The sequence below is a fragment of the Erinaceus europaeus genome, chromosome 10 (assembly GCF_950295315.1).
Source record: "Erinaceus europaeus chromosome 10, mEriEur2.1, whole genome shotgun sequence".
Taxonomy (NCBI): Eukaryota; Metazoa; Chordata; class Mammalia; order Eulipotyphla; family Erinaceidae; genus Erinaceus; species Erinaceus europaeus.
In genome coordinates, this window is record NC_080171.1 from 62,313,801 (window position 1) to 62,330,035 (window position 16,235).

Sequence of the window (16,235 nt, forward strand, 5' to 3'; positions counted from 1 at the left end):
TCCTTTCTTAAATAAATAAAAAGAAAAACCTCATGAATTATCATTTATTTTCATAGCATAAAACAGCCAAGACCTGGCAAGTTGGAGTCTTCATGTTCTGAAGTTCAATATTTAATTGCTCCTAGAGAAAACGTGTGACTTTATTTTTGACATATTTTCCTCTCTCTTTTTAAAAGCTTCCTTCCTACCAGCTACTTTGACTATGACTGTGGACAAGGGAGATAATGTAAATATATCTTTCAAAAAGGTCTTGATGAAAGAAGAAGATGCAGTAATTTACAAAAATGGTGAGTATGTGTTTTGTTTCCTTAAGAACCACACTGTCCACACTGTGAGATACCAGAAGAAATCATTGCATTACTATCCTTTTTTGTTAAATTTTTATTAGTGATGTAATACTGATTAACCAGATTGTAAGATAACAGGGGTACAATTCCACAAAGTTCCTACCACCAAAGTTCTGTATTCCATCCCCTTTACTGGAAACTTTCCTATACTTTATCCCTTTGGGAGTATGGACCAAAATTCTTTATGGGGTGCAGAAGGTGGAAGGTCTGGCTTCTATAATTGTTTCTCTGCTGAACATGAATGTTGGCAGGTCGATCCATAACAGGTTACTATCCTACTACAATCCTTGGAACAGATGCTTAAAAGCTACTGTCATGCAAGCTAGTCAGATTCTCTAATAGAAGTCCTCCTAGTGGGGGCCAGGCAGTAGTGCAGCAGGTTATGCGCATGTGGCACAAAGCTCAAGGACCGGCATAAGGATCCTGGTTCGAACCCCCAGCTCCCCACCAGCAGGGTGGTTCACTTCACAAGCAGTGAATCAGGTCTGCAGGTGTCTTTCTCTTCCCCCCTCTCTGTCTTCCCCTCCTTTCTTCATTTCTCTCTGTCCTATCCAACAACAACATCAATAACAACAATAACAATAATAACCACAACAAAGGCAACAGAAAGGGAAAAAAAAGTCCTCCTAGTTTAATTACCTAGTTTGATTAGTATGTGGTTAGCAAGTAAATTTAAGTTGGAGGCCCAAATTTGTAAACTAATATACATACATTGTATAGTCATCCATCACTTAATAATGAGGACACCATTTGAAAAAAAAAACATAGTTCAGAGATTGTCATTAGGTGGACATCATCACAGAGTATAATTATAATACAAGCCTATACAAGTATAATTATAATACAAGATGATATAACCCACTACAACTCTAGGCATCACAGAACAGCCTCTTGGGCTCACTGTCACATATGTTGATTGAAATACCATTAATGTTGTTTGACTGAAAGATTTACTAAATGATCAGAGTAAACCTGAGTATTGAACTGATTAATTAGGGGGGCTTCTAATTGTACAGTATTATTCTGTTTAGGTCTAATCAGGGCTTGGCAACACCTCACAGCAGTTTTCTGATCCATGTGAAAATTGATGATTACTACATTTTGAATTTTGTGTAGGTTTCAGATTAGAGTCATAATTCTCAGTATTTATAAATTGTCAGCATTTGCTGACATTTTCAGCCCAACTTTGCCTTCTCTTTTGAGTTCACATCCCTTTGTAGAAGATAAGAACTTTAGTTGGTCAAGCCCATACAAAAACCTATCCTATCCCCGTATCACTTCTTTGTCACTATCACTTTGTCAACTGCTGGCAGACTATTGAATGACTCAGTGAATATTATAGCAATTTTTTTTTTATATTAAGTTGGGAAAACTCATTGAGTGGAGAGGCCAGACAAGGAAATGGCAGTGTTTGAGTCTGGTCCACTATTCTTCACTCTTCTTTCTTACTAGGTTCCTTCATCCACTCAGTGCCCCGGCATGAAGTACCTGATATTTTAGAAGTGCATCTGCCTCATGCTCAGCCCCAAGATGCTGGAGTATATTCAGCCAGGTACATAGGAGGAAACCTCTTCACCTCAGCCTTCACGAGGCTCATAGTGCGCAGTAAGTGACTGAGAGACCACCATTTGGGGATGGTGTAGTTAACTAGCATTTTTTGTTATAAGAAGCAGTGAAATCTAAGTTGCTTGGCTATGTTAGCAAAACTCAGAGATTGGCTGGAAGGGTACTGAGAATTCAAAAAACAGATAATGGGAGTCTGGTGGTAGTGCAGCGGGTTAAGCACAAGTGGCGCCAAGTGCCAGGACCAGCATAAGGATCCTGGTGCAAGCCCCCGGCTCTTCACTTGCAGGGGAGTCACTTCACAAGTGGTGAAGCAGGTCTGCAGGTGTCTGTCTTTCTCTCCCCCTCTCTGTCTTCCCCTCCTCTCTCCATTTCTCTCTGTCCTATCCAATGACAATGACATAAATAACAACAATAATAATAACTACAGACAATAAAACAAGGGCAACAAAAAAGGGAATAAATACATAAATATAAATTTTTTTTTAAAAAAGAAGGAATGTGGGGGGGGGGTGAGGGGGTCTGTGGGTTGAATAGACACCTGAAAGTTGTCTGCTACAAAAGGATGAGTTAGACTTCTGGCTTGACTAAACAACTAGCTAAACACTATGTGTTCTATAAATCCTATACTTATTGGATCATTTAACTCTCGAATGTGATTTCTACTTTTTAGGTTTGAAAAACATGAGTTAAAACTCATTAAAATTATCCCATTATAATTATCCAAGTGAGGAATAACTTTAATCCATAGTTTTTATAGTAAATTAACTAGTAGTTGTCCAGGAGGTGGCACAGTGGCTAGAGTGTGGGGGACTCACACATGAGGTTCCAAGTTCAGTCCCCAGCATCTCATGTGCCAGTTTGATGCTCTGATTCTCTCTCCCTTCAATCTCATGTTAATAAACAAATCTTTTAGAAATTAATCAATAGTAGACATAGACATAGAAGTGGTTCACATTTGAGCAGGTGTAATTTACTTTTATTTTACTATATTTTGGGTACAGGTTCATGAGTGTAAAAAAAAAAAATAACAGAAGCCTAATCATATGCTTATTGTTTACCAACAGGCTCTTTCTCACCCCTAGGAAATCTTCCTTAGTATTTTCTGAAACTTATTCTTTCCTCCTTCCCAACATTAAAGATAAAGATGGGACAGTCTAGAGATGACAGAAATGGAGACAATATTTAATGTAATAGAAAATACATTTTCATGTCCAGTCTGTCATGATTAATTTTCAGCATGTACAAATGGACTGTGGTCTGTCTCTCAAAAAAATCACTAATTTTGCAGAAACATTTTTCTTTTATATGTGAAGGCATGTAAATACTAGCTTTTAGATATATTTTTGTAGCTTTATTATATGGAAACCTATAAGATATGTCTGTGTTGACTTTCTGATTACTTTAGAGAAAATACCAAGATAGCCAAGAGCTCTTGCCAGAGAAATTATAAGGTTATATCAGCTATCTGCCGAGGCCCAAATTTAGTAGCATGGGACACTGTTATTCCAGTCCTCTTGCATTTTCCTTATATCCAAAAACATCCTTGAACCTAATTAACAATCTAAAATCATCAAGTGCTGGCGAGAAACCAGGAAAACACAAACCAACAAGCATTTTACCACTCTGCATTTTTAAAAATAATTTATTTGTTGTTAATATGTTAAAAAATTGTAAGATTACAGTGTATAGTTCCACACCACACCCACCACCAAAGTTCTGTGCTCCCACCTTCCCAAAGTTAACCACCATAGTTCTCACAAATCTTAGTTTGCTTGCTTCTGTTTTGTTTGTATTTCTGGGGGGGAGGAGACAGGTTCATGTAAATCAGATCTCTAGATTCCACATAGGAGTGAAACCATCTGGTAGTTGTCTTTCATCTCTTTACTTATTTTGCTAAGCATAATCACCTCTGCTTCCATCCATTTTGTCCCAAAGGACACAGTATCATCTGTTTTGACTGCAGAGTAGTATTCTGTGGAATATATATCCCATAACTTCTTTAGGCAGTCACCTGCTCATGGGCATTTAGGATGCTTCCACACTTTTGTTATTGTACCACCCTGTACTTCAGACTTTTTGAATTTTGTTCCACTTCTTACATGGTTTCTACCTGGAAAATAGTAGAATGTGTCTAGTTCCTGCTATCCCTCTCCCCTTCTACTGGGCATCCCACTTCTGCACATTATAGGCAAGAGGGTCTCAAACTGGTATTCCTCAGGGACTTCAGGATGACTTATTAAGCACAGACTGTTAGAATACCTCCAGAGTTTGCCATTTTATTTTTTCCCTTTTGTTGCCCTTATCGTTGCTGTTGTTGTTTATTACTGCCATTGTTGTTCAATAGGACAGAGAGGAATGGAGAGAGGAGGGGAAGACAGAAAGGGGGAGAGAGACTGCCTGTGAAGCGAACCTCCTGAAGGTGGGGAGCCAGGGCTCGAACCGGGATCCTGATGCCAGTCCTTGCACTTCACGCCATGTGCGCTTAATTCGCTGTGCCACCACTTGGCTCCCCAGAGCTTGCCATTTAGTAGATTGTTGATGGATAATCTTACATTTGCATTTCTTTCTTTTTTCCTAGTCATCACTGGGGCTTCATTGCTCCATCTGAAAAAGATAGAAAAGGAGAGATAAGAGTCAGAGGGAGAGAGGGACAGATATCACATCCCCAAAGCTTCCTCCAGTATAATGAGGGACAGACTAGAACCTGGGTCATACGTACAACAAAGCAGGCACACACAACAAGGGCAACAAAAGGGAATAAATAAAATTAAATAATAAAAAAAAAAAGCAGGCACACTTCTAGGTGAGCTATCCCCCCTCTCCCTCCAGCCCTGAGATTTGCATTTGGAACAGACAGCTAAACACTGGAAGTGCTACGAGGTGGGGAATCTAGCTAGAAAGTCCACTGCCCTAGTCTCTAGCCATACTTGCAGCTCCTTGTCTATATACTATGCTTGCCTCCCCCACCTTGCCTTCGCCTAGAATACATTCTGTATCCTTCTCTGTTACCTAGGTGGCCCTGTAGACTCAGTTTCCCTACCAGCTTCTCTGAGATGCCTTCCTTCTTGCTCTCCTCTATCCTTGAACAGGACTAGGTCCTCCTTGTCTTTCTTTTTTTTTTTTTTAGATTTTAAAAAATATTTATTTATTGATTCCCTTTCGTCATCCTTGTTGTTTTATTGTAGTTATTGTTGTTGTTATTGATGTCGTCATTGCTGGATCGGATAGAGAGAAATGGAGAGAGGAGGGGAAGACAGAGAAGGGGAGAGATAAACACCTGCAGAACTGCTTCACCGCCCGTGATGCGACTCCCCTGCAGGTGGGGAGCTGGGGGCTCAAACTGGGATCTTTATGCTGGTCCTTGCGCTTTGCGCCACGTACGTTTAACCCACTGCACTACCACCTGACTCCCTCTTGTCTTTCTTTTAATCATTATTTCCGGTTTGTTCCTCTGTTCCTCATATTAGATAATTAGTGAATTAATAGTTTAGAGATTGTATTTTATCTTTAGTCACAGATATCTACTAAACTGACTGACACATAGTAGGTGTTTGATAAAGGTTGTTGAGTGACTGTGCTCTACTCACAATAACCTTGTTTTCCTTAATAAAAGGATGTGAAGCTCAGAAGTGGGGACCTGAATGTAACCTTGCCTGCACAGTCTGCATGAACAATGGTGTCTGCCATGAAGATACTGGAGAATGCATTTGCCCTCCTGGGTTTATGGGGAGAACATGTGAGAAGGGTAAGTCAGTAGTGCCTGATGACTAAACTGTGGATAGAAAAGTGATCATTATGGGGACCAGGTGGTCATGCACCTAGTTAAGCACACACATTACAGTTGGCAAGGACTCAGGCTCAAGCCTCTGATCACCACCTGCAGGGAGAAAGCTTCATATGTGGTGAAGCAGGGCTGCAGGTCTCTCTCTGTTTCTTCCCCTACATGCCTTCCCCTCCCCATCTAAATCTCTGTTTCTATCCAATAATAAGTAAATAATATTTTTTAAAAAAGTTTGTAGACAGTTTGACTTAGAGAATGAGAGGAAGAAAGAATGAAAGAAAGAAAAAGCAAACACAGAGAGAAAGATGATCATTACTGGAACTTGAATTTTAGATCTGGGGACAGTTGGCAATGGAAGCTAAAATGAACCTTACCAGGACATATGGTGAATTAGAAAAAGACATGCCCTTTTCTAAAGGCTGTTTATTGCCAGCCAATAGAAGTTGTGATGAGTATATGAAACTGTGATGTCTATCTATCATGCAAATGTCCATTTTGTGCATTGCACAGCCTACACAGCTGTGGCCGGGGCCCTTGAGGTCTGCTCATGGAGTAGTATCATTATCTGTACCATGTGCTCTGAGGGTGTATGTTCACTCAACACCTGTCATAACTAAGCTTGGATAGTTTTCCATGTTCACTGGTCTAAGAGAGACCCTTTGGGAAGAATAATTAGGCATTTCAAGGTGTTTCATACCTGACTCTGAACCATCACTTTTTTCTCTCAAGCCTGTGAACTGCATACATTTGGAAGAACTTGTAAAGAAAGGTGTAGCGGACCAGAGGGATGCAAGTCCTATGTGTTCTGTCTCCCAGATCCTTACGGCTGTTCTTGTGCCACAGGCTGGAATGGTCTGCAGTGCAATGAAGGTAGGCACCAGCCCCCCCCGAATAGAAGAAGTTCTAGCAAGTAGACTAAGGAATTTGTCTTTTCTGGAAATCATAATGTAGGATCTACCTAGTCAATTCAGCCAAATACCATTTGCTGAACTACAGGATTTAAGTCAAAATGTTTCCACCCAGAGCTCTGTTTTCATATGAATATGCTAAACCTCAAAGAAAGTGTTTCTTGGGCACATGCCCTGGGTTTGATCTGTGGTACTACATGCATAGCACTAAGGGAGCTCCATGGGTGATGGACTGCTGCCTTCCTATTTTTTTCTCTATGTGTCTCTCTCTCTCAAAATATATGATAAAATTGGACCAACAGGCATGTTCAAGGTCCTGGGTTCATTTGCCAGCATTAAAAAAGGCAGCCTTAGGGAGTCGGGCGGTGGCACAGTGGGTTAAGCGCACGTGGCGCAAAGCGCAGGGACCGGCGTAAGGATCCCGGTTCGAGCCCCCGGCTCCCCACCTGCAGGGGAGTCGCTTCACGGGCGGTGAAGCAGGTCTGCAGGTGTCTGTCTTTCTCTCCCCTCTCTCTCTGTCTTCCCCTCCTCTCTCCATTTCTCTCTGTCCTATCCAACAACAAAAAAAAGCAACGTCAACAATGGCAATAATAACCGCAACGAGGCTGCAACAACTAGGGCAACAAAAAGGGGGAAAAATGGCCTCCAGGAGCGGTGGATTCATGGTGCAGGCACCAAGCCCAGCAATAAACCTGGAGGGAAAAAAAAAATTAAAAAAATAAAAATAAAAAAAGGCAGCCTGAGAGATAGCTCATCTGGTAGAGCACACACCCTGCACTATGTGAGGCCATGGCTTTAAGCCCTGGTACCACATATGGTTATGAGAAGTTAGCTAGATTAACAGATATTCATTCAGTCTGAAGAAGAAAGGTAGGGGGAAAGTTTGAAAAAACAATTCGAACCTCAGGGACTTCACTCACGGGACAACATGAAAAAATCTAACACACTTGCAACAGGAGCTCTTTATTCTTAGCTGGGAGGCCTTTAGGCCTATACTTATCATGTGTAGCTCAGGAACCAACCAAATATTTGGAACTTCCTTTTTCTGACTCTCCCTTTCTAGATTTTTCCTCTCGTCTCCCACTTAACTGTTGTTACCTTTACTGTCCTCTGGGACAATAAGATGATTGCAGGTTTCTGTGTATTTTTAGCTTGTCCACATAATGTCACTTGCACCCAGCTATCAGAACAAAAGCTGAAAACGGGAAGGACATAATTGCCATTTTCCAAATGTCAAATCCCTTTCAGGACCTGCCTGCTTCAGTTGCTTTCTGGTGCTTTCAGGCAATTTTTTTTTATTGTCGCTAATCGCGATCTATGAAAAAAATTGGCCAAGTAGGAACTATTCCTGGTAATCCAAGTAAATGATGCAGGTAAACCACATACTACCTTATATGAATCAGCAAGGTTGCTAGGTTGGAAAGAAAATTAAACTAACCATTTAGAGTCTTAATTTTCTCCCTTGCCTTGTATGAACACTGGTTTTGCTATCTTTGTTTACAGCATGCCAGCCTGGTTACTATGGGCCAGACTGTAAACTGAAGTGCAGGTGTACTAATGGGGAGGTGTGTGATCGTTTCCAAGGATGCCTCTGCTCTCCAGGACGTCAAGGACTTCAGTGTGAGAGAGAAGGTAAAGCAAGGTAACACTGTAGTTAGGGCCGTGGTCAGTATTGCCCAAACTCAGCTTTGCTAGTACAGTTGTCACCATCATCAAGATCCTCAAGCCACTTTTCCTTCCACCTGGAAATTGGAATGTGTGTGTTAAACAATACTCTAATTCTTTTAGAAATATTTATATTTACTTATTTGCTAGGACAGAGGGAAATTGAGAGTGGGAAAGCAGAGGTAGGAAGAAGAGAGAGACACCTGCAGTACTGATTCACTACTCATGAAACTCCCCCACTGTGAATGTAAATTGGTCCAACCTCTGTGCAGAGTAGTCTGAAGAACTCTCAGAAGGCCAGAAATGGACTTACAATATGACATGGCAATTCCTCTCCTGGGCATATATCCAAAAGAATCAAATACACCCATCCAAAAAGATCTGTGTATACCTGTTTTCATGGCAGCACAGTTTGTAAAACCTGGAAGTAATCCAGGTGTCCAACAACACATGAGTGACTAAGAAAATTGTGGTATATATACAGTAGAATACTACTCAGCTATTAATAATGATGCATTGGGAGATGGGCGGTAGCAAATGGGATTAAGTGCAGGTGGCACAAAGCGCAAGGACCAGCGTAAGGATCCTGTTCGAGCCTCAAGCTCCCCACCTTCAGGGGAGTTGTCTCACAAGCAGTGAAGCAGGTCTGCAGGTGTCTATTTTTCTCTCCCCCGTCTTCCCTTCCTCTTTCCATTTCTCTGTCCTATCCAACAATGATGACATCAATAACAATAGCAATAATAACTAAAACAATAAAACAACAAGGGTAACAAAAGGGGATAAATAAATTTTTTTTAAAAAAAAAGAATGATGTATTCACTTTCTTTACCTCATCTTGGATGGAGTTTAATGGAATCATGTTGAGATAAGCCAGAAAGAGAAGAATGAATATGGATGGTCTCACTCATGGATGGAAGTTGAGAAATAAGAACAGAAAGGGGAAGCACAAAGTAGAATTTGCACTGGGTTTAGTGTATTGCACCAAAGTAAAGGACTCTGGGGTGCAGGGAAGGGAAGGCTTTCAGATCCTGGTGCATGATGGTGGAGAAGGACCTGGGCTGGGGGTGAGAGTGTTCTACAGAATACTGAGAAATTTTTTATACATGTGTCATCAAGTGTATCTACTGTAAACTATTAATCTTCCCAAGTAAAAAAAAAAAAACTTCTCCCTGCAGGTGGGGATCAGGGACTTGAACCCTGATCCTTGCACCTTGTAACATGTGCACCTCATCAGGTGTGCCACTTCCCAACTCCCTCTAATTCTTTTCTATAGACCTTCATGATGGACTTCATTTTTCTCTCCACCAGAAATTACACATATGTTCTTTGGGAGTGTGGATGAACACTTGTGAGCTCTGCTTACTTCTTTTATTCCCTTCTTTAGTGTCATTCTTTGCTTTGGCTAAATACAAGAAAGAGAATGACTGCAGAAGACATTGGACAAAGTATTTGATTAAAAAGACAAGACAAAAACCAGACAAGATTATTCAAAGATAAAAACCAGACAAGATTACCTTCATGATGACATTTAAAATTTTTTAGTTCAGGGGCCAGGTGGTGGCTCTCTTGGAAGAGAGCACATGCTAATGTCCCAGGTTCAAGTCCCCAGCCCCACCTGAGGGGAGTGAGGCTTCATGAGAAGTGGAGCAAGTCTACAGATATCTTTCCTGTCTCTTCTGCTGTTTTCACCTTCTATGTGTAAATAAAAGCTACTACAAGCAGTGGAACTGTGCAGGCACAGAGTCCCAGTGATAATCTTAGTGCCAATAAATAAATAAATTCTGGTGCAGAAATTAACCTTGAAAAGAAAAAAAAATAACCTTGAGCAAGAATCAGCCCACTTATCCACGGACCAGCTCCAACCCACTATCCCTTTTGCTTTTAAAAACTTTATTTTCCCCCACCAATGTGTCCTGGAGCTCAGCTTCCCCAGAGACACACCCTACTAGGGAAAGAGAGAGACAGACTGGGAGTATGGACCGACCAGTCAACGCCCATGTTCAGCGGGGAAGCAATTACAGAAGCCAGACCTTCTACCTTCTGCAACCCTCAATGACCCTGGGTCCATGCTCCCAGAGGGATAGAGAATGGGAAAGCTATCAGGGGAGGGGGTGGGTTATGGAGATTGGGTGGTGGGAATTGTGTGGAGTTGTACCCCTCCTACCTTATGGTTTTGTTCATTGATCCTTTCTTAAATAAAAAATTCAAAAAAACCTTTATTTTCTAAATAAAATTTCTGAAAATTTACTTCAAAGACAAAGGTTTATTAAAATGTAATTTTAGTTTGATGAAGTACATCCCTTTACAATGTACAATCGAATGATTTTTAAATATATCTACAGAGTTGTACCACCATTACCATAATCTTTTAGAATATTTCCACAATGTCAGAACATAATTTATACCCATTATTACTATTACTGACTTCCATTCTTCCCTCTTGGTGCCCACTGGTTCACTTTCTGTCTGTATAGGTTTTCTTTCTATTTATATTGTATATGGTATCATGTTCTATGTGGGTTTTTGCTCTGGTTTTAAAAAACTGTGCTGTTTTTAGGCTTATTAATAATGTAGCAGACTGGTATGACATTCTTTGTATTGCTCTGCCATTGTTTGTTACAAAAAAAAAAAAACTTTGTGAAACAATGCTACCCCTATTCATGGGCAATATACACCTTTTATGATTGCTTTTGAACTATAGGACAAAGCAAAATAGTTACAAGAGGGAACTCTTGTCTTGCAAAGCTGAAAATATGTCTACTTCATTACAAAAAAAAAAAATGTCTGCTAGCAGTTGCCCTAGAATATGCTGTGTGAAGTTAGACAAAACATACTTTTACATATTTTAGACTTTGCAAAATAACAAATATACATGCTTCCCCAGTCAAATGTACATATTAGAGAAAGCAGTGTATCCAGTGAAATTTATACCGATACTCTTCCTTTGTTATTGACATCAGGTGGAGATGTAATAAAAAATTCTGTAATATAGCTCTAGAGTAACCAAAGAATAAGACCTGAGGCCACATGGAGGACAAGGAGTTACCTTTATTTTACGTTAACGGGTCACAGGTATATAGATTGCCACCAGACCTGCACACACTTGCAGACTTGTCCCCAGCATGTAGCTTTTATCAGTTTCAAACTGGGCGTGACACAAGCTCATTGGTTAGAACCAATGTCTATCAAAGTGCTGAGAATAAAGGTGAGAGTAGATAGGCTACCATCAGAGCCAGCCACTCAGACGCTGGAATATAAAAGTGGGCGTCTACCAGGAGCCTCTAGAGTTTTCAAAGAGAGAGGAGTTGCTACAGTTGTTTTCTTAAATGCTTTAACTCCTCAGTATTTTTTTTACTTCAGCATTTGGACTTTAAGGTCTAAGAAGGGAAAATATGTTTTAGGGCTACCAGAGATTTGGATTGAACAAAGGCAACTAACAAACCCAAAGATTTGAGTAATATTTACTCCACCTCTGTGTTCTAAATCCCTGGGTTGCAAAGCTGTAAGAAATCACAGATCAGGGGCCAGGTGGTGGTGCACCTGGTTAGTGCACATGTTACACTGTGCAAAAACCTGGATTCGAACCCCCAATCCCCACCTGCAGGGGGGAAGCTTTGCAAGTGGTGAAGCAGGACTATCTCTCTCTTTCTCTCTCTGTCTCCCCCACCCCTCTTGATTTCTAGCTGTCTCTATCCAATAAAAATAATACAAAAAATTAAAAAAGAAATCACAGATCTACATCCAGCCCTGGGTTTTTATCAACAGTCCCCTTCCCCAACCACAAGTCCAGTCCCCACTTGCAGATCCTCCTTTGCCTCTGTGCACACAGGCTGGGGACAGGCTGTGACAGTCTGGGGAGACAGCATGATGGTTATGTGAAGAGACTTTGATGCCTGAGGCACCAAAGGTCCCAAATTTTCAATCCCTAGTACCACCATAAAGCAGAGCTGAGCAGTGGTTTAAAGGAAAAGCAAAAACAAACAAACAAACAAACAAACAAAAAGAGACAATAAGGGAAAGAAGTGGCTTAAATGGGTCAGAATCCACTCCCATCACCACCCCCTCCAAATCCTTATGTAAGGTTGAAAGTTTGCAAACTTTTAAATTCACGATCTAAGTCTATAGATTTAGCTATTAAGAAATTACCTGTAATAAATAAAGATAGTAAAAAAAAGAAGAAGAAATTACCTATGTAATTATTGACTTTCTGCCACCCTCACTCTACACTGCACTCATTTTATTTTAGGCCCAAGAAAAAGGTTATCAGTTTAAAACGTCAGTAATGATGTGTTTACCACTACCCTACCACCATTGACTGCTCTTGGACACTTCTATATCCCACATTTACTATGTGCCAAGGTGTGCGTTTGTGTGTGTCTCTCTGTGTGTGTTTGCTTATTTTTTTTTTGCCACTGGGGTTATTACTGGAGCTTATTTAGTGCTACATGAGGAATCTATCACTTCCAGCAGCCTTTTTATTTTTTTCCATTTCCCCCTTTCTCCCTTTCTCTTTCTCCCTCTTTCCCACTCCCTCCTCCTTCCTTCCTTCCTTCCTTCTTTCCTTCCTTCCTTCCTTCCTTTCTCCCTACCTTCTATCTTTCCTTCCTTCCTCCCTCCCTACTTTCCTTCTTTCCTTCCCTCCCTCTTTCCTTCCTTTCTTCCTTTCTTTCTTTCTTTCTTTTTTTCTTTCTTTCTTTCTTCCCTTTCTTTGGAAAATTGAGAGGGAAGACAGGGAGAGAGGAAGACACCTGCAGCACTGCTTCACTACTCATAAAACTTCTCTTTCTGCTGGTGGGGACCAGGGAATCGAGCCTGCTAATGTATATAGTCTGCCTGTTTTCAACCACATCTCACATTTGAGCTAAAGATCTTTAAGATAGTTCAGTTAAGAATAAAGTGGTTTCTGAGCTATTCATTTTCTACTATGCAGATAAGCAAAAAGTTCATGTTAATACCAAAGATGTTTATTCTTCAATATTGGCTGTAACATGAACACACACACACACACACACACACACACACACACACACACACACATATATATATATATATATATAGCCATAACACTCCTTAGCTCTCTGGTTTGTGGTGGTGCCAGGAATTGAAAGTAGGATCTTGGAGTCTGAGACATGAAAGTCTTTTGCCTTTCCCTGGCCTAGTAGCAACATTTGATTTGGCTACTGACAAACTCATTTTGGGGAACTTGTGATCCACTTTATTCCACTGATCTAAGACATATAAACCTTCTGCTTCTCTCAGACTTCCCCGCTGATGAGACGTAAATTAAGCATCATGTTCTTGATGAGCAATATCTTTTGTTTTCTTTTAGTGGAAGAACTTGTCATTGATTTTTTTACTTTTCTGATAATTCTCTTAAATAGCAAATGAGAGACTGAACATTAAGGTTAGAGGAGATGCAGTGATAATGATTATTTTTCTATTTAGATTGTATGTCCCAGGCCTACTGAGAAAGTAGAGTATTATGGTGAAATGTGGAAATACGGATTCATGAACATCTGAGGCTGAATCTGGGCTCTGAATTTTATCCTCCTCATCTATAAAATGGGCCTCATACAAGCAGCCACTTCATAACTTTATTATGTGATGATGAGTTTATATCCCTTGTGAAGTTCTTACCCAGTGCATGACTATTGCTGTGTGAAAGTTTAAGATTACACAGTGCTTTTTTTTTTTCTTTCATTCAGGTATGCCAAGGATGACTCCAAAAATAGAGGATTTGCCAGAGCACATAGAAGTGAACAGTGGTATATTTAATCCCCTCTGCAAAGCATCTGGCTGGCCACTACCTGCTAAGGAAGAAATGACCTTGGTGAAGCCAGATGGGATAGTGCTTCGTGTAAGATTTATTCATAATTTGCTCATCTGATACTACTTGGTGCTTTTGGTGTAGTAGCCATCCCACTCAAATCAAAATAGACTCCGCTTAGGGCCTGCGTCCTCCCAAGCCAGGATACTGTTTGCTTTGGCAAAATGCCATATTCCTGGGGGAAGCAGAGCAGACTCCCCCTGCAGCCTGGTTTCCTCTGTATGGCCAGTGCTGTGGTGCCAGGTTGGAAATTCACCACTCAGTAAATTAAATGGGGCTGAGCGCCAGGGATGCATTCATTCTTCAGTACTGTCCAGCTAAGTGTGGTGAAAAGTACTTGTCAGAACCATGCCCATATGGTGCTGCCTCTGCCGTATCCCTGTGTCTTTTTACTACTTTATATCAGGAAGAGTGAGGTGGTCCAGTGGTCATGAAGGGCTGTTGTAAACCACAAATCTGCATGAAATTCATGGGCTCCCTCATAGATGTTACTAGGACATGAAACTTTGATGACTGGTCAAGTCTAACCATGCTTTGTGGAGCAGCCGTTAGTGGAATACACAAGGGGAGAGCTCAGTTTGATTCATGTGACGCTAGATAGGCCTGCTTTTACATTTCCAATTCAGGAAGCTTGATCCATGAACACCTCCAGTTCTGAATCTACTCTTTGGCACCCCTGTCATTTCACTTGGTTCTCATAAGCCACTGTTTAGAGCACTGTTACAGCAGAACTTCTTTGCCAGAAGAAACTGTTACCTTTGTGATATGTTTCCCTTTTCTTTTTCTTTCTCTTTCTCTCCCTCTCCCATGCCCTCTCCCTCCCCTCTACACACACATCACACACATACACACACACTTATTCTCTCTTATCCCTACCACACTCTCTGCTCCACTTCAGATTTCTATGTCACAATTGATTCCCAAAAAGTTGACATGTTGTGACATCTAAAAATTTTGAAATAGTTCTCACTTTTCTTTCAAAGATGACTAAAAATCAACTTGACCAGAGATAATTCAAGCTTGCTTTTTTGAGGGCAGGATGTGTAGAATGTGCCACACTACTAGCATTCACACATTAGATGATGTTGATTCCTCTCAACCTACTAGGTAGTAGAAGCTAGTTGACAACATCCAAAGCTTGTTGGCTTTTTCATGAGTTAACAGAAGTAACAGCCACCATCTAGCTGTATACACACATCTGACTTAGTATACTTTCTGTAGCAGTGGAAAGTACCTGGGTGAGTGAACTAAGAAATCATTCAAAAGTAGCAAAGCCTGGGAGTGAAGTCATGTCCCTGTGTCTTCAGAGTTCTAGCTTTTTCCAAGAATGTTCACATTAGGAAGCCATTTTGTCCTCTCACCCAGCCATCTCTATCTGACTGGAAAGAAACCAGTGTTGCCAGAAGCAGTTTAAAAGATATTAGACTCCTTGCTTGCAAGTGTTTACCGTATACTCCCAAATACACAAACACAACAGCAGGATCTGCAAGGGCGTCAATCCAATATAAATTTTCAGAGCTACTACAATAGCTCTGGAAATAAGCCAATGATTACATTAGCATTGCATTTAGCTTCTTAATCGCTCTTAGAAAACGTATTAAACAATGAGATGGGGTCAGTGTTATGGACCTTTGTGTTTATACCTCCCTAAAAGTTTTTATTGTGTTTGTATTTGACCTTTGCAGCCAGAACACTTTAACCATACAGGTCACCTTTCTGTGGCTCAATTCACCCTCAGCCGGATCCTCCCTACTGACACAGGAGTCTGGGTCTGCAGTGTGAACACAGTGGCTGGGATGGTAGAAAAGCCCTTCAACATTTCAGTTAAAGGTAAACTCCATTTTCCAGAAAGAGCTTGTATTCTTGATGGACTGTATGTGTGTGTGTGTGTGTGTGTGTGTGTGTGTGTGTGTGTGTGTGTGTGTGTGTGTGTGTGTGGTTTCTAGATACAAATACTGTCAGCCTACTAAAGTGCCTTTTGGATACATCATCTTTGACGTCACCTAGCTCTGAGTTTGATTTTTGTCCTTAACAGCTACTAACCTGTATGTGGCCTTAGCAAATAAATTTAAGCTCTCTGAGCCTTCTCTCATTTGTAAAAGAAGTTTGGTTTATCTACATCTGAGAGTTTCTGTGAATAA

The 16,235-nt window shown here is 40.7% G+C and overlaps 1 protein-coding gene across 2 annotated transcripts in view; it reads left to right on the forward strand.

Moving 5' to 3' along the window:
- Window positions 1–16,235, forward strand: part of TEK (TEK receptor tyrosine kinase) — a 125,196-nt gene that overhangs the window by 67,120 nt on the left and 41,841 nt on the right. For both annotated transcript variants that reach the window (XM_060199671.1, XM_016193914.2), the window contains exons 3-9: window positions 177–287; window positions 1,800–1,952; window positions 5,527–5,658; window positions 6,424–6,564; window positions 8,106–8,234; window positions 13,973–14,124; window positions 15,780–15,924. In XM_060199671.1, coding sequence (XP_060055654.1) covers window positions 177–287; window positions 1,800–1,952; window positions 5,527–5,658; window positions 6,424–6,564; window positions 8,106–8,234; window positions 13,973–14,124; window positions 15,780–15,924 — 963 coding nt within the window. The remainder of the gene's footprint in view (window positions 1–176; window positions 288–1,799; window positions 1,953–5,526; window positions 5,659–6,423; window positions 6,565–8,105; window positions 8,235–13,972; window positions 14,125–15,779; window positions 15,925–16,235) is intronic.